Source organism: Canis lupus, chromosome 1 (assembly GCF_003254725.2).
Source record: "Canis lupus dingo isolate Sandy chromosome 1, ASM325472v2, whole genome shotgun sequence".
NCBI lineage: Eukaryota > Metazoa > Chordata > Mammalia > Carnivora > Canidae > Canis > Canis lupus.
In genome coordinates, this window is record NC_064243.1 from 55,892,918 (window position 1) to 55,910,917 (window position 18,000).

Below are 18,000 nucleotides of genomic sequence, written 5' to 3' on the forward strand. Positions count from 1 at the left end.
GCTGGCTGGGAATGAGGGGCAGAAACAACCAGCCAGCTCCTGAGAAAAGCCCACTGTTTTGTACCATGGTGGGGAAGGAAGGGTTTGGAGGGGTGAAACCACTGGTGCAGGCTCTCTGGCCCTCTGCTTTCAGAGAGCACAGTGTCTACTGGGTTACTCAGAGTTGCAGCAAAGAGACACATGTCCAGAAAATACAGGAGAAACAGAGCCCCTAATCCTTCTATTCCTTTTCTGTCTTTTTTTTTCTCACTCTTTCCTTTTTTCTGAAACAAAGCCATGCGATCTTGTAAATCTGCACTCAACTATGTGATTTCTAGAAATGGATAACTTACAGTGGCTTGTTTAACTGGGCCCTGTGGGGGCCATCCACTCTGCATGTTAGACATGTGCTTGCCTGCCCTGGGTGACCTCCTTAACCCTCTCCCTTCTGCCCAGGCCTCACACACCAGGGTGCAGTTGGCGCTGGGGAAGGAGCTGGCTGGGACCTCCAGCTCTCAGCAGGACATGGCACCTTCTGTCCAGGCTGGTCCAGGCTGTTCCAGCAAAAAGCTGGTATCCCTGCATGCAGCTGGACTTGAACCAGGTGCTCAGAACTACAGCTCATGCTATTCTCCCTTAAACTGTGGGTATAGTTCTCCCCGCATTGTGTTTCTGTGGTTTCCTCCACCAGTTACGCATACCCGAATTGCCACCTCTTTTAAAAGAGCATTTAAATGGGATAAGATCTCACCAATGGAGGGAATTCACCTGTGTCCTTGGAAAAAGGAATCCGAGGAGCGGTGTTCATGTCCATGAGCCGTGATCAGGTCTTGCAGGTGTAGCCGGCCAGCCCGTGGCTCACAGAGCTGTTCACTGTCCCCCAGGTGCCCTCTTCTGCACCTACATCTTAGAATCTCACCTGTCCCAAATTCTTGGGAATTCTTCAACAAATGCTTTTCTCCAGAAAACTGTAGGAAAAAAGTAAGAGTTGCTTCTGGTTTTGGATTCACAGATTCTGGTCGGCATAGTGGTTTTGCTGTGTGGACAGTGATGTTCAGCCTTCTTCCACTTCCCGGGGACAGGACACTGCAGGGAAGGAAGTGAGATCTGGGGGAGGCTTTTTGTCCAGAGGCAGTTGAAAGATGAAATAAACAGTGTCTCTGGGTCTTCTGTTGCGCAACACTTGAATCAGGGAGCAGGTTACCAAGGACACCTGACTCTGCTCTAAAATCACGTCTTACTATTTAAGAACAAGATGGGATAATTTTGTATCGACTGGTTTGAGTAAATGCCAAATGAATTCAGGGGGGCCAGTGAGCAAGCCGAGAGGGGGTTGTTCTGGGAGAAAGTGCACCCGGGGTTGCAGGGAGATGCTCCCCGGATGCCCCTGGGGCCCCAGCCTCTCAGAGTGCAAATCCACAGCTTGTGGTCCTCAATCCTTAGATGTCACAATACTACCTTAATCCAGCAAAGAGGCTCTCATGTGGGGCGTGGAATTACTATGCATGACATTTACATTTAGCTTAGAATATTAGAATCTGAATAGTCATATTGAGAAATATTACTGAAATATTATCATTTCCAGTCACAAGTAGAAAACATTTTTTGACTCATTGCAGAAACACATGATAACAGTAAGCTGATGACTAAAGACGCTTAAGCTCTTTAAGAAATCTGGTTTTGTGTAGAGAGGCATGAAGGGAGAAGCAGGCCAAGTAGGGCCTCAAAAGCTTTAGGAGAAGGCTACACAGTGGGGTCCCTTTCATGCCCCAGGGGGTTCTCAGCAGAAGTAGAATCCTGGGTTTTGAAGCCTAGAAGCCGTTCCCCTAGTGGCAAGAGCAGCAGCAGGGAAAGAGCCAGAGGCCAGCTTCAGGGAGCACCCCTCTGATGTCACATGGAGAGTTAGGTTCACCGTGGTCCTTTCTGTTCACTGGCACGTGAAATTTCCAAATGCACGTTGCCCACTTGTTTCTTAGACTCAGGGCAGGAGGATCGGGTGTGTTTCCACCTGAGCTGGAAACCACTGTGGACCCTCTGAGCTTTCCTGAAGTTGGCGCTGCTAGATGCATGTCTATTGTGTGTGCATTCTGTTCCCCGAAGTAAACCTGCTCACTTAGTTTTGGCAAAGGGTGTGAGGACCCATCCCCTTCATGTGATTTCCGCCGATATTTCGATAAAATGAATAGTCTCTGCATGGTCGTGTTAACTCTCTGTCCTGTGACATCTTTTCCTGTGATGAACTGCTGGTACATGTGCAACTGTATTGCTGCTATATTCTAAGAAACAGGAAAAATATTATTAAATGTCATAAAGTTTATATCTTCAGCATAAATGATGGTTTGTATTTCAAAGTCACATTCCAAATTGTCAAACAAGTAATGGGTTTCACGTTCTGTGTCATGAGATGTTTTCACGGAGGAGTGCAAGCCAGCGTGAGACTGTGGTAATTCTAGATGAATCCTGCATCGACGATTCTGAACACAATCGGCAGGTAAACTCCGAAGTCATGCTGAACAGAATTTTCTGTTTTTGTTCTTCCGAGTAGGTGTGATAAAGTGAGAAAAACAGTTATGACTGTTGAGTTTTGAGCTAATGGGGAAGAGAGAGCCACACCTCACATCTGTGATGCAAACCTCTCAGTGTAACATAAATATTACAGACACTCTCATGAATCACTCCGACAGCCTGAGCTTGTTTCCTGCATTCTTCTACAGAAAGCTCCTCAATTTTCTTTCCTATAGAGCAAAATCCAACTGAAACCAGGATTTTATTTATCTTTGGTTGCATGACTTTTTATTTTTTAAAAAAATGTTTCCTTTTTAACTCTAATTCATTCTGCTGCCTCAACATGGCAATGCATGTTAAAGGAATTAGGACACTTTTCGAGTGAAGAAACTATGACATATTGCACACTGAAGAGTATATGTCCTCGTGTACATGGCCAGCTAGTTAGCAGCACGAGTGGGAACCTACCTTGGTTTACTAGTTGAGGGCTTGTGTCTACAGATACAAGCCACCTCAGGGTCCCAGATGCCTTGAGTAATTTAACTAGAAAAGCACTGTAAACTAATCCAAATGGAACCTGATATTTGCATAACAACTACTGATGACCATTCGAGAGCCCCAAATAATTTATTCCTTATTTTCCCTTTTAGGTTCCATAAATGAAAAGCTACCCCAACGAGAAGGCACAGGAAAAACAGGTAACTATCTTAAATTTCCCTGATGATAATATATAACAGCTAATTTGATCCATGCCTGAAGTTAAAATTTAAGTGTGGACTCCATGTTAGGGAGAGCTGACACAATTAGTCACTTATTCGTTCAACACACATGCATTCACCCCTTAGGGTTGCCAGGGACCTGCAGGTGCTGGGTGTATAACCCCCACATGCCCACCTAAGGGCCTCTCCGGCATGACTTGTGCTGGGACCACCTGTAGATGCTGGCAGGTGCTTCCTGGAGTCTGTACCTGTGGGGAGGGCTCCAGATTGGTGTTGGGTTCCACACATAGATCTGAAGCATGGCAGTCATTGAGTCATTTACATTTAGCTCAGAATGTAAGACATTAGCTTTCTCAGTAGCTGAGAAAGACATCTCAGTGCTTCCTCATGAGAAAGAGGAAGGTACGCTTCCCACCTAGGACAGTCACATCCTCTGGGACTGGGGCCAACATGAATGAGGTAGAGCAGCTAGTCATTTGTTTTTGGAACCACTCCATAGCACCTGGTTCATCTTACGCAGGCTATGGTGTGCCCACCATGACCTTTCATGAGTCCCACCTTTACTCTTTGCGCTTCCCGCAGCCATCATCCTGTAGACCCAGTGATGTGTGTTCTGCCTTTATCCTACGTTGACCTTTATTTATTTATTTTTCTATTTTTTTTCTACATTGGCCTTTAAAGTCAGAAGTCATTTTCTTTTTTTTTTTCAGATTTATTTATTTATTTATTCATGATAGACACAGAAAGAGAGAGAGAGAGAGGCAGAGGCAGAGGCAGAGACACACAGGCAGAGGGAGAAGCAGGCTCCATGTAGGGAGCCCGATGCGGGACTCGATCCCAGGACTCCAGGATTGCGCCCTGGGCCAAAGGCAGGCGCCAAATCACTGAGCCACCCAGGGATCCCCCGAAGTCATTTTCAAGACAAATGAAGATAGTGATTTAGTACCAAAATTTTAGGCAACTCTTTTTTTTTTTTTTTTCTGATGTAAGTTGTAGTATATGACCCAATAATAAAGAAAAGTGATACAAAGCCAAGTAGACCTGAGTTTCACTCAAGTCCATTTCTTTAAGCATGTATTGAGGTTATGGTGGGGACTGTCTCTGCCCTGGGAAGGTGGTAGAGTGCCTGTGTGTTATGAAGATAAATACAAGTGACATGCACCTGGCACACGAGACAGTGTCAGCCTGTGAGGACAGTGCCCGAGGAGGGTTTGGTGGGAGCATGGGTAGAGCAGTCTCATGAAAGGAGAGGCGGTGGGTGAGCATGGAAGGGTGTGGGTGTAGGGATGGGTATGATGTAGGACAGAACAACCTGATAATTGGGGAAAGTAGCACATTTTTTAGGGGAAAGATGGTGGCAGGTAGAGTCAGAATGCAGGCCAGAGAGAACATTTACATTTGCAAAAGAATGTTAGATGAACAGCTTGGATTTGGGTCTGTAAGGTCCCAGGGGGGACATGTCAGTATTTTCTAGAGAGGAAGAAGGGACAATATTCATGTGACAAACATCCATCAGATGCTCAAGGGGTAGAGGTGACAAAGGAAATACTGCTTCAGATGTGGTTTCCTGATGCAAGGCCTCGTAGCACATGCTCAACCTGCTGTAAAAGTTAAAAAAAAAAAAATCCCTAGGGAATTGGTATGTGGGCACAGAAATTAAGGCAGGAATATATTCCTTCTGCTGAAGGCTCTTGATCTACAGACATGCGCACAACAGAGAAAATACCTGAAATTAAGCCACACAGCTGGCTTGTGGATCAAAATGAGGCCTTGCAAAGTCTTGTAGGGAAAAACAGAAAGCACACAGCTCTCCACGGTTTGATTCATTTTCTCAAGTCTGATATCAGTAGACACTGATGCATTTGTTACGTTGAGACAGAACGACACAGGGACCCAGAGCATGGGTGGTGGTGGAGTGGGTCATGCTGATGGCGAGGGAGGGCGGGGAAACACAAGGGCCCCTGGTGTTGGAGTTGGGGGTGGGGTTGGAGGGAGGCCTGCAGCAGCTCCCTCACCATCGTCCTTCCCATGGTGCCCTGAGCCTCACCTGCCGCGGGTGAGCTGGGCTGAGTTTTCAGGCTGGCTGGGACCCACTGATTTGGGGAATAAGCTGATGGTCCCATAGTGGTCACCTGCCTTGGCCTCAGTAAAAATGTACAACACTAATAATGTACTTGATTGGTGCCATTTCAAAGGACTTCTAAACATGTTAAGTGCACTATAGATATGACCCCCATTTAAGTTTTGTTTCTGGAAGGAGGTTACAAGATGTTTGATGGGTTTCCAGTTACTCTCAGTGTTAGAACTTGGGTTTCTCAAATAGGCAACATGACATTCTGAGTGTTCTGACAGAGAGCACGCTTTTTATTTTCCCCAAAGATTGTTACATGTTAAGGTTTTTAAAAAAGCTTTTCGGTTTTCCCCCAGAAAGAATTTATGAGAAACTTCATTTTTATTCCTCAGACATCTGGGAAAGTCATGAATCACAGATAAGCCTTGTGGCCAGTCCTTATCTCTCCCACTGTTTATTGTATTTTAATCCTGAAATTATTATATAACAAAATCACATGAGAAAGCTTGAGTGAAAGGCACCAGGCTGGCTCTTGAGGGCCCCGCCAAATGCCTTGGACTGCTCCCCTGCAGGGGCCCCACTTACTCAGAGCAGACTTCCAGCAGCTCATTTACCATGTCTCGGAACCCTCTAGAACCTTATGCTTTACTGGGGACCCCACAGTCTGTTTTTCTACTAATAAAGACTATCCCCTGGAATATCTGCCTCAAAGAAATGATGTAGAGCGGTTCTCTAATGCACACCGTTCCCCCGCTCTGTGACGTGGACTCTGGTCCCTCCATGAGCCCTTACCCCAGCTCCTGCAGGGGTGATGGAGAGGCTGATGGTCAGGGGTGCATAGGGCAGCAACTCAGTGTACAATTCTTTGATCCCTGCCTTGTACTCGGGAAAACGGTGGTGGGGGCAGAGCAAGCATATCCAGCTTCCCCCAGTCCACCCCAGCCGTCTCTGTCTTTGGTCACCCCAATTCGCTGACTCTGTTGATGTGAGTCCCCTTTCCCACTGCTGTGTCCCCTGGCTTATATTATTTCTGTCTCTTCCTCCCCTGTCCTGAGCTGCTCTGACTCCCAGGGACTGGCAGCCCACCCAGCACTTCCCTCAGGGGCCCTGTTTCCAGGCTGCCGACACTGTCCAGTGGCAGCTGACCAGGTGCCCTGTGTGGTTTCAGGGGAGCCCCTGACCGGCCCCACTCATGGGTGCCCCTGGGGTGGTGGTTTTGGGTGATGTGTGGGGTATATGCAAGCCCTCAGCTTCCATCCTGTATGCACACTTACTGAACTTACTCTCATAATTGTAGTCTCCTTGCAAATCTTTTCCGTTCTGAATTCAGATGATGCGTCAGCTCCAGCGCTGGAGACCCAACCTCAAGGAGATGAAGAAGGTGAGCCTAGGATAGGACGGTCTCTGGCTGGGGGAGGGTGGTGGACATGCACCAGGGGCGGTCATGGGCCTGGGAGTGCTGGCCAGTCTCACTGCTGGAAGTCGGGTCTGACCACTTCCAACATTATGGGGCTCCTGCTGTCTTTGCTAATGGCTTTGAGCAAGGCATGTGGATGTCACCATGGTGCTTTCATGTAGCACAACCCAAGGTCTTTCTTTTCAGATAAAAATTTATGAGTTGAAATGTAATAATTTGGGTAACGTAAAATATTTATTTTAAAAGGATATAAACATGTATGTCCTGTTCCTTGTTCAGAGATCATGTCTTTCACGTCATGTGTCATCACAACGTGGTACATGAGACAGGCCTTGGAAGGTCACATGCATGCAGATGTTCCTGAGGGTTTTTGAATTTTGTAGTCATGGCCAGGATGGATTGCCTATTCTTAGCCCTCAATGAATTGTCTTAGGTGTTTGCCAAAGTGTCACAGATTCTCAGGTCAAAAGGAATGAAGGTTTGAAGATAAAGTGTAAGGAATGCACATGATAAGTAAATCAAAGATGGAAAGATAGAGTTAAATGGCGCGTTGCAGACAACAGTAGTAGGAATAGCTCACATCTGCACCGTGCTAGGTGCTACCAGTGTCGTTAGCTCACTGGTCCTCAGATGCCCCTTCACAGACACTCCGCTGACATAACTGGCCTGAGGTCACAGGCCGTCGTGGCGGAGGGCGGCTCAGGCCCAGGCAGCCTTTCCCGTGCTCTCGGGCTGCTGTGGGACTGACAGAGCTGGTGCTCAGTGGCTTCTTTAGTGGTATTGCCGAAAAGAAGGTGTTCCTGAAATGTCTGATGCAAAATTATATCTTACATCTTGTAGTTTGTACTGAATCTGTCCTGAACAAAACCTCATGTGTTAACATGAATACTCATCCTTCCCGCACGGGGGTGTGCGTCTGTCTTGCTTTAAGTGGAGAGTGTCTGGACCCATATAACTTTTATCTACACTGAAGAAAGAAAGAAAAAAAGCATATGCTAAACTTTAAAAAATATAATTATTCTTTCCTTTTATCTCACATACTTGATCACTGTAATGATTTCTTTAAAAACACGCAGTATGTATTTATTTAGCACACTGACTTTTTGGCTTTCAGGCTGCCTACTGAGATCTTGAGTTGAGAGACTGTGCTTTCATGATGCATCAAAAATAATTCTGATTTTGTTTTGGCTTATTAGATATTGCATCACGTTACCCCACGCTTTGGACCGAACAAGTTAAAAGTCGGCAGAACAAAACCAATAAGAATTCAGGTAAAAAGGGGCTCAATGTTACTACTTTGTGAAGAGAGCTTTGGTAGATGTAGGAAGTGGTTTTGTTTTCTGGAAGTTAAGCATGTGTAGTCCATCTTTTTCCTCAGTTTTCGATGCATCATGCAAATAATTCTTGCGACTTGACTACCAAAATGTAGTTGGGATTTTGCTGTTTTTATTAAATTTTCTAAGTTCTTTAAAAGGGTTCTCTGAAAATGTCAAGCAAACTTTAGCTTCAGGTATAAGAATAGAAGTACTTGATAACAAGTATTTGTTTTTGACCTAATTTCAGAGATGTCCAAACACTTGGCTGATTTAGTTCAAAATCCTCAAAACTATGTGAATTGCCTTTGCTACAAAAGACTGTTTGACAGCCTTTTACATGTTAAAGCTGACTGTTTTGACATTTGGAGAGGTGAAGGGTTGCCTCCTATAGGGTTCACGACTTTTGCTGGTTTCGTGAAAGGGGACTCGTTCTGTGATCTTTGTGCTTAGCTGATTGCATGTTTGCTTCCTCTGGCCTTTTCAAATGATTTTTTCAAATGAATACTTACTGAAAGAATGTGTCCTTCCAGGTTTAAAGTATTCAGCTGCTGAGGGACCACAGACTCAGTAATACTGAGAATGTTCTGTGATTGGCGTCTGGTGAAAACATCATAAAGGTTCACAAAGCAGTCTTAGAATCACAGCTCTGCTACCTGTGGTTACATGTATTCCTCTCAAATGTGTTTGAATGCCCATGTCTAAAACAAACAAACAAACAAACAAACAAACAAACATACCCAAAAGACAAAAGGTTCAGGATACTAAGAATAGTTTGGTTCTTTCCCATACCTGCGCCCTGATGTATACCCCATCAAGGACTTCTGAAGGAAATCCCAGAGTCCTGCTATTTTGCAGCCCCCTAGAAGCCCCAGGACAGACTCTTTGTTGTAGGAATGGTCATAGATACACAACCCAACATGAGGAGGGAGTCATGAAGGCACAGTCAGAGGGTTGGGATGGAGCAGATCTAATGGGTCCTTCTTGTGTGGTTTCTGCCCGGGATATCCCCATCACAGCCTCCAGCCTCATATCTTCATGCTCAGCTCACACTGTTACAGCCCAGGACGTGACCCTCATCCTTCCTGGCTGCAGCTCTCAGCGGGCTGAGATGAGAAAGTGAAAAATCTAGAGGTCTGACTATCGGATACATGTGTACTTATGGCAGGGAAATCTAAAACATATTTATAGAATTTGAAATTTTTTTTCTCAGAAATGGCTGGAAAAAGGTTTTCCTTTTGCATAAAGATATTAATGTGCACACTTCTCTTATGAACTTTAGAAATGGGGAGTTAGTTTTGTTCAATCTTGTCACCCTATTTCCCAGAGTTACCTCATTAGCTCTGCCTGTGTAGCATATGATTAGTATGTGGGAAATGAACTCAGCGTGGTGTTTTCAGTGGGCCTTGAAAGCTTCTCATGGGGGAAGCAATGGGGCCAGACCTAAGCTTCACTTGGGGAACATGTATAATTATTCTGAACAATATCCTTGGAAAGGTGTATGTTTCTATAAAGCAGTTTGACTTGTCAGAGGAAATGAATTCAGGTCTTGATGGAGTTGCGTGTAAGCTCATAGAATAAGTGCATTTCTGTGTTTCTCTCATTATGGACTGTTACCAGATTTTCAGGCCTTCTGTGACCTGATAGTCTACGTAACCTACAGCAACAGGGATGGCTTCCACCATTCAGTGGGACTGAAAATGCTTTTCAGGAAACACCAGTTTACCTAACGCACCCTATACTAGGATTTGATTTAAATCAGCCTAAATGAGCAGAACACAAAAACGACATTCAGTTGATTTATGGACATGGAACAGGAAATTACTGAATTCTCTCTTGAGGATCTGAAGAAAGATCAAATTGGTATTTTACAGTATTAGAATAATATTTAATTGATTATGTGTAACAATGGAACATCAAACAACCATAAGGTTTGCATAACAACTACTGTTGTCATTGAAATTTCAAATATAAAATGAGCTTAATTTGTATTTGATTTTAATTATTTTAATTTAATGTTTAAATTTTTAAATTTTAAGAGTGAGTAGGGCAGGACAGAGAAAGAGGGAGTGAGAATCTCAAGCAGACTCCACGTCCAGCATGGAGCCACATGCAGGGCTCCATCCCAGGACCCTGGAGAGCATGACCTGAGCCAAAAGTAAGAGTCAGATGCTTAACTCACTGAGCCACTCAGGTGCCCCTAATTTTTATTTTTAAAAGATCCTTTTACTAATGATCTTCTTTTGTAGAAATAGGCATATTTGTTTAACAAAGCACAAATAATTTGTGATTTACTATTCTGTATTTTTAAAAAAAATTTGCTGTCTTTTCTTACTTTTTCATGTTCTTTAATGCAAGAGGCCAGACTGGGAATGCATTTTTCTTTTGCTCTGACGTTTCTTTATCAATTAAAAGTCCCTCTAGTTTTGCCTTGTGAGTTTGTGCTAAAATAATGTAAGATTACTGATGCTACTAGATACATAGACAATGACTGCCGTGCGTAATGTGTGTGCCGTGTGCCTGCAGTCAGGATGTGTGGGGGGATTCAGTGAGGAGTTCATTGCAGGAACCATTCCTGCAAAGGAAAATATAGCACTGCTTTCTATGATAATTCACACATTGTAGGGACTCAGTAAGTACTTATTAAATTAGTAAAGAGTTGTGCTCCTACGTTTCATTGGCTCTCTGAGGTAACATTACCTTTTTCCCTGAAACAAGATAAATGAAGCAAACAACAACAATAAAGCAAACAGATAAATAACTAGAAAAGAGAATTAAGTACAGCTTGACTGCTGCACTTTTATTAATTGAAATTCAATATTAATATAAATGTAAGAGTCTCTTAGTGATTCATTTAGCAAGAAGAGCATCGCTCCTGTTAGGTGAATCCTTATACATTAATGAATAAAACTAAAATTCTGTTTTAATTAAGAATGTATTAGTTAATCTTCCCTCTCAATATAAAATTGAGAGTGTCAACTACTTTCCCAAATCATTTATTATGTTGTTTTATTTCTATTGAACGAGATATAAAAGTTGATCTTGAAATTTTACCAGAGAGGAGGTTTTGTGACACATGGTTTTTGAATTATGTAAAATGCATTTGTGGAATGTAAAAGGAGAAAGAGAAGGCTTCTGAACAAGGAACGCTCTCACACTAGGGAATGCTGTTGTTTGCAATATGGGGCATGGATGAGGACAGAATCGAAATTCCAGGAAGAGAGTAACTGGGGCGATTTGGATGCTGCAAATCATGCGGCTTTGAGCTGGGCCTGTCGGTGCCCAAAGCCCAGTCCCTCCTTTTACAAATCAAAGCAAAGGAAAAACAGAATTCTGAATCTCAGGGAAATGGAGAGACTTGTGTCATTGCTCTGATTTCTTCAGCTTTTGGAGCATGTTTCATGGGGCAGCTGAGCTTTGGGATCTCCTTGCACAGTGGGGAGGCGTTAGTGGAATTATGGAATCTCACAACTGAGGAAGCCGCAGAGGCTACCTCATTCAACCCATTTCACGCAACAATCGAGGAAACAGACTTCAGGGCAGCACAGATGGATAGGTATGTTCTTAAATATGCTGTTCATTAAGAGGAAGCCACGTTACGTGGACATTGATGTCTTCACTTGGAACATTCTGGTAATCTGCAAGCTGTGATGAGAGGATGACAGCCCCATGAGGCTGAGGTGAGCCCAGGTCTGTACTGATGCATGGACTGGGAGACAAGGGGGTCCATCCTGGCCATGGCTGCACCTCAGGATTCTGACTTGCCTTGGACACCGTGCTTCTGGTCCCCTCCATCCTCACACCTCTAGGGACACGCGGGGCTGCCCGCCCAGGGCCACCTCTGCCTCCCAGACCTCCTGATCTTACCACGTGATTGACTCATGATTGCTCTTCTGTCTTGTTGAGTTGCGGGTCTGGGATCCTTGTAATTCTTAACAATAATTCAAAACTTCCTTTGCATCTGAGCAGATTCACGGACCTGCCTGTTAGCCTCCGACACCCGGACTGCAGAAAGTGGAACAGCCTGGGTAATGAGGCCCGGTTGTCCTCAGCAGCCCGCAGCCTGGCTGTGGGAGCCGCACATGCACACACGGGACCCCTTTCAGTACAGACATGGTCTGGGGGACACGGGTGACTGTCACCATCCTCTTTCAGCCTGCATAGACTGTCTTTCTCGCTTTAATATCGGGGTTAATTTTAGATATTTACTTCAGCTCTTTTTCTGAAAATATTTTTACCGACATAATTAAGATTTTCATGCCAAGAAGAAGTGGCGTGCCATCAAAGGCTCCTCTCTATCAGCTCCGACAGTGGCTATGATTGAGCTAGGAGTGAACGACCATGACCACCTTCCTCCTGATGTCATATTTGGCTCCGTGACATCTGAGCGATGCCCTTCTGACTCCCGGATGGAATGAATGTGACGTACTGGAGGTTTGGGGAGAGTCAGCAAACATCCTCTGAAGGCCACGGGCAGGTCCTTCCGTCCTGTGAGCAGCAATGACAGCAGCGGGGAAGCGGCATGTCCTGACTTGCCGTGTGTGGAGCCCCTCATGTGCCTTCCTGCCCATCCTGCTTGGCCCTCAGGACAGGCCAGTGGGGCTGGGGTCCTGGCCTGGACTCGAGGAAGGCCTGTCACCTGGGGATGCTCTCCCCAGGAGGGGCTGCTTAGGGGTGGCAGGTGGTTTTTAACTGAAAACCAAGAGGGTTGTATCCTCTGCCCTGGGTGCTGTAGATCCTGACATCGCTCTGGAGAGTCCCTCTTCCAGCAGGAGCCACCCAGGCATCGCTGCGGGCCTGATGATGCCCGGGTCTGCACCAAGAGTTTCCCAGTGAAGCAGAAAGGGGTGAGGGGGACGTGAGGCTGGCAAGACACGCAGGGGGCCAAGGGCATCTACAGGCAGTGAAGTGGCATCTGTTTCTGGAGTGTTAGGGGCCCAGAGATGCCAGAGTATGGTCACGCAAAGTGTCTGGGAGCTGAGATGAGGGGAGGACCCCCTGAATGTGCAGCTACATGGCAGAGGGCAGACAGCATCCTGCTGGGCCCTAGCCGTCAGCCTCTGGGAGGAGGGCAGGGTCTGGGGGAGTCTGGGGGCCCCAGTCCGGGGTGCAGGTTGCACTCACTGAGCCTCGGGGAGAGAGGACGCCCCCTCCTGTCCCTGAGGATCAGAGTAAGAGCCAGGACCCCGGAGGACCCCGGAGCACAGGCTGTCCTGGAGCAATCTGGTTCTGCTGGCCGGTGAGCTCTGTGTGCTCAGGCTGCCGAGCTGTCTGCACCTGCACCGTAGCTGTGAGCTGGGGTGCAGCCGGTCACCCCGACGGTGTCCTGTCAGCTGGGAGACCATAATGCCTGCTTCTCTTCTGCGTCCTGTCATCAGGGCCCACAGCTGGGTTCTGGTGTCAGCCCACCGGGACCTCTGCCTTGAGTCAGCCTCTTGGCTGGACTTGAGCAGCGTCTCCCCTGGACGTGTTTTCTGCATGGTCAGTGGGAGCTAAGCAAATGCCGAGGCCCTAGGAAAGCAGAGGGGTCTTGGTGCAGGGAGCTGTGTGCACCGCGATGACGCAGGCTCGGCCCGGCGCCAGCCCTCCTGCCCAGCTCCTGCCCTCTGCACTGCCTGCAAAGCCTCTGCCTTCAGACCTCTGGCATCTCCTGCCTTGGTGACGGTCCCGCCTCCAGGGGACTTGTAATCATGGCCAGGGGGACGCGAGACCAAGGGGCTAATGGTTCTCCCAGGTGAAGAGAAAAGAATCATGCGCCGGGAACCGTTAAATGCATCAGGAACAGCCCGGGCTCTGTACCCACCAGGGTCGTCCCGTCCAGCGTTCCTGAGCTGGGGGCTGCCAGGAGGATGCATGGGCCTGAAAGCTCGCACTCCCCTGCCACGACTGCCCGGATCCCCTCTGTGGCGCACAAGGAGGTGAGGTCCCTGGGGGCCCATCATGCCAGCGTCTCAGGACAGAATTCCTGCCGATAGAGGCCCCACCAGCTGCCTCCATGCGACCCCCGGGCCTGCCCCTGTGACCAGGGCCTGACCACAGAGCCCAGCCCCAAACCTCCCAATCCCCCGGGCCCAGCAACTTCTGTGAGAATGCAGGAGGACCTCATCTGACCGACGTGGAGGCCAGCTGCCTGGCCACGCGCTAGATATTCCTGAGACGGCATTTTGTAGATGAACGTTTAAATCAGTGACACCTAGTGAAGCAGGCTGCCCTCCAAAGTTCAATGGGCTCATCCGGGGAGCCCCAGATGTCAAGGGTGGGCGCAGGGGCGCGGGGGGCAGTCGGGGACGACCGAGGGAACCCTGCAGCTGTTTGCCAGGGCCCCTGTTCCAGTGAAGCCTGTCCCCCGTGTGGACATGACTTGTCCCCAGTGTGAGACACGGTACCTGCGAGCCACGTAGGACTCAGGTGAGTCACGCCCTGAGGGGGTGTCTGTTGGAGGGTGTGGGTCCAGAATCAGGGCTGTGCCCACTGCCCTGCTCTGGGGGAAGGGAAGCAGTGTTTTCTCTGTGTTGTGGCTCACACGCTGACCTCTCCGGCCACCGCCTTTAACGACCTGGGGCTGCTGGTGGATTGAGGAGCGCCGTGTGACTTCTCTGTCTGTGGGAGACTCCATGGCCTTGAGCATGGGAGCAGCCAGCTCCTGGAGCCCTGAGCATCATGCGGATCCTGGACGGCTGAGCTCCCCGCTCTGCCACACACGGCTTTCCCTGGCCTGGGTCACAGCACCCCGCTTGCCCCCTGTGGGACGCCCCTGCTGACTGCAGGGTGGGGTGCTGACCCAGGGCGCTAACCCTGGGGGTTGATCTGAGTGGCCATGGCCGTAGGTGGTGGCCGTTGGGGTGCCGGCAGGTTCTCCCAGCAGCTCGGAGGGAGGGTTGGCGTCCTGTGGCTGCTTTACATCTGAAGTTGGCAACTCAGTGTGTCTCCTCTCTCTGCCTGTGGCTCTTCTGACAGCCGAATGCCAGGTGGAGGAGATGGCCCTTCGAGGATCCCAGGGAGAGCAGCCTGGGGCCAGGCTGGCCCGGCCCTGAGAAGCCTCTGGTCTCACTGGTCTTTTCCAGTTGTGCATGTGCGCTGGCGGAGACGTGGGGCCGTGTCCTCCTCCTGCTCAGGAGAAAAATGTTTCTTCCTCCCTGAGCTCTTAAAAACAGCTCTGTTTTATATCCTGGGGATGTCCGTGATGCCCAGGATGTTCCGCAGTTTTATGGGACCCCCTTGGTGGAAACATTCTTCTGCTTTCTTCAGAGCCGATAATTTCTGTTTTATTGCACATATTAAAATTAGTGCCAGAAGATAATTATCTTTTGATTCTGCTTTAAATCATGGTAAATTGCACTCCCTCGGGAAAAGTCATACCCATTATGTTTTCTTTCTTCGTTCCTAAGTTTTAAAGTATTTGTTACCCCAGTTTCCTTTTTATTCTGTTTTTCAAATGTAGGATTGCAATGACATCGAGAATACCCACTAGATACTTAAGTGATAAAATCTTAGTTATTTGCAGAGATTTAAAGTATGAAAATACATCCAGTACCTTCTTTTAAATGTGGACTGTAGAAGTATAGTATTTAAAAAATATTGGGACGCCTGGGTGGCTCAGTGGTTAAGTGCCTGCCTTTGGCTCAGGGCGTGATCCCGTGCACAGTCCTGGGATCGAGTCCCGCATCAGGCTCCCTGGATGGAGCCTGCTTCTCCCTCTGCCTGTGTCTCTGCCTCTATCTCTGTGTCTCTCATGAATAAATAAATACAATCTTTTTTAAAAAAATTCATCTACCCAAAAGTGTGCATAACTGAATTGATTGGACTTTTCTAATGGTGAAGAGGAGTTTTCATTTCAATCATGTGCAATTCTTAGCTTTCAGTATCCAAACTGTGGTTAAAGAGTCGGGAGGCGACATTTGTGTGAGTACAGGAAATAGTCACAAGCGCAAGCACATGACCCCCGAGCTGGTTGAGAACACACACTGGCCCAGTGTTCACCCATGCTTCTGTTCTCACCACGTAAAGAAGCGCATCTACTTCACCGTTGAGCTGATGAGGTCTGGTATTAAATAGAACCATTGCTGTAATTTACAGAAAGCTTATCATGCATCCGGCGAAGTGCTACGTGTTTTAATAGGTAATAGAGTCTAATTCTTGTCTCCTGGGGAAGCACATTTTCAAAATCTCTAAGTGGCAGAGGCTTGAATTTAGCCAGGATCTGGGGTCCCAGATTTCCTACCGCAGCATTGCTGATAGGACAGGGGTGTCGGGTTTCCAAAGCCAGTGGGCTCGCCAAGGAATGGCTTTGTCTGATTCTCTGGAAGCTGTCTCTGTTCTTCAGAGCAGACCAGGGTGCCTGGCTGTGCTGCCTCTGCTGTGCTCCTGACCAGGTGCAGGCCTGGGCTCTGGGGAGGGGCTGGCCGCAGAAGTGGCGTGATGGGAGGGAGCACCGGGAAGAAGCAGGAGTCAGGCCCCTGGACGGGCCCCGGGTGTGAGGTGTCTGCGTCTCCACTCTGGAGACTGAAAGCCGAGCTGCACCTTCTCACCATTTATGTGGCTATTGCAAAGGGACACACCAGATGGGGAGGGGATTCCTGGAGAGGCTGGTGCACCACGTGCCGTGGAGGAGCTGCGGGGCCCGTGCCGTGTACACACGTTGTGTGTGGGATCACCGCAAACAGAGCAGCTGTGGGTGTGATAGTCCCTTCATGGGTGGCTGTGAGTTAGCGGTGGCCTTTCCTCCATCAGCGTCTCTGCTGCTCCCGAGAACCTCCCATGGCCTCTGTGACGACTGAGGATGGGAGGTCGCTGGGGCTGGTTTGGGGTTCCCTCGGCGTGACCCTCCTGAGCTCATCTCTCTCTGCACATCAGAATCTCAAGTACAGCGCTGAGACCGACCAGGTGGGAGTCAGACCGTGGGTGTGAAAGCCCCGCCGGCCAGCTAGGGCCAGCCGTGTCAGCCAGTCCCCAGGGGTTCACCCCTCAGGTGAGTCTCAGACTTGACAGATAGCAGGAGGAAGCTCCTTGAGGCTCCTGTGTGTGTGTGTGTGTTCAAGTTTCTAGAGAACCACATTGTGAATTCAGGTGCTAGAAATCCTAAGGCCACGTAACAGATACCCCGAGAAAAGGTTTGCCGGTTGCAGTGAAGTGCATGGGTTGTCTTGGATACTGATGTGTTTGAGGCATGAACTTGAAGGAGACGTCTCTCCTTGCCTTTCATGCTCAGGAGTAGACACCTAACAGAACACACATCGCTGTGATCCTGTTTCTATGGTCTCCCCGTCACTTAGATTAAAGACTAAATCAGAATCGACTGGGCTCTGAACAATGGAGGGTCTTCTTGGAAATGACTCCATTGAACGAGATTAGAATTCCTGCCTTCGCCCGCCCACAGGGAGAGCCGAGGGGGCAGTCTGTCCACAGCTGCCCTCATCTGAGTGCCTCTTATCTTGTCGGCGGCTTCTCCCTCCCTCACTGTGGGCGATTATTTGTGTTGGGTGAGTCCTATAGGGTTTTGCCAGCTACCAGCACGTCTTCCTTCCAAATGGGACAAAGTTCATAAAATTGGTGAGATACCCTTATAAACTGCTGATTGATGCATGACTTTTATCCAAGCATGATGCATGACTATAATTACAATGACCTGAGTGACTTTGTGGCCAGTTTAAGAAATGTTAATCCACTTGCTAAGGAATTTGAATCACTCCCCGGGAGTGATATGTACATGTGCAAGTGTCCATGTACAACCAAACACATGCTGAGTCATTATTTTTCTCTAAAAAAAAAATCTTTATGTTTTTAACTGATGCAACCTACTTTCTTACCTTTGCTCATCTTTATTATCTTTTCCTTTAATATGCCTGCATCCTACATTTGTGTCTCAGATAAATACCAGCATGGATGTGTCTCACCATATTTTTTGAAAATCCCACTAGTGATTAAAGCCAGAATGCATCTGGCAACCATATTTTGAATGAAAAAGCAGACCAAGAAGTCATCTAAAAAAAGATATCA

The 18,000-nt window shown here is 47.7% G+C and overlaps 1 protein-coding gene across 3 annotated transcripts in view; it reads left to right on the forward strand.

Annotated features, from left to right (window-relative positions):
• The window catches only part of SMOC2 (SPARC related modular calcium binding 2), a 160,621-nt gene that overhangs the window by 66,805 nt on the left and 75,816 nt on the right, over positions 1-18,000 (forward strand). For 2 of the 3 annotated variants that reach the window (XM_025422792.3, XM_025422791.3), the window contains exons 5-7: positions 3,135-3,182; positions 6,605-6,655; positions 7,888-7,962. In XM_025422792.3, coding sequence (XP_025278577.1) covers positions 3,135-3,182; positions 6,605-6,655; positions 7,888-7,962 — 174 coding nt within the window. Of the gene's footprint in view, positions 1-3,134; positions 3,183-6,571; positions 6,656-7,887; positions 7,963-18,000 lie in introns of all 3 variants that reach the window. The other variant, XM_025422790.3, reaches the window with a different exon arrangement.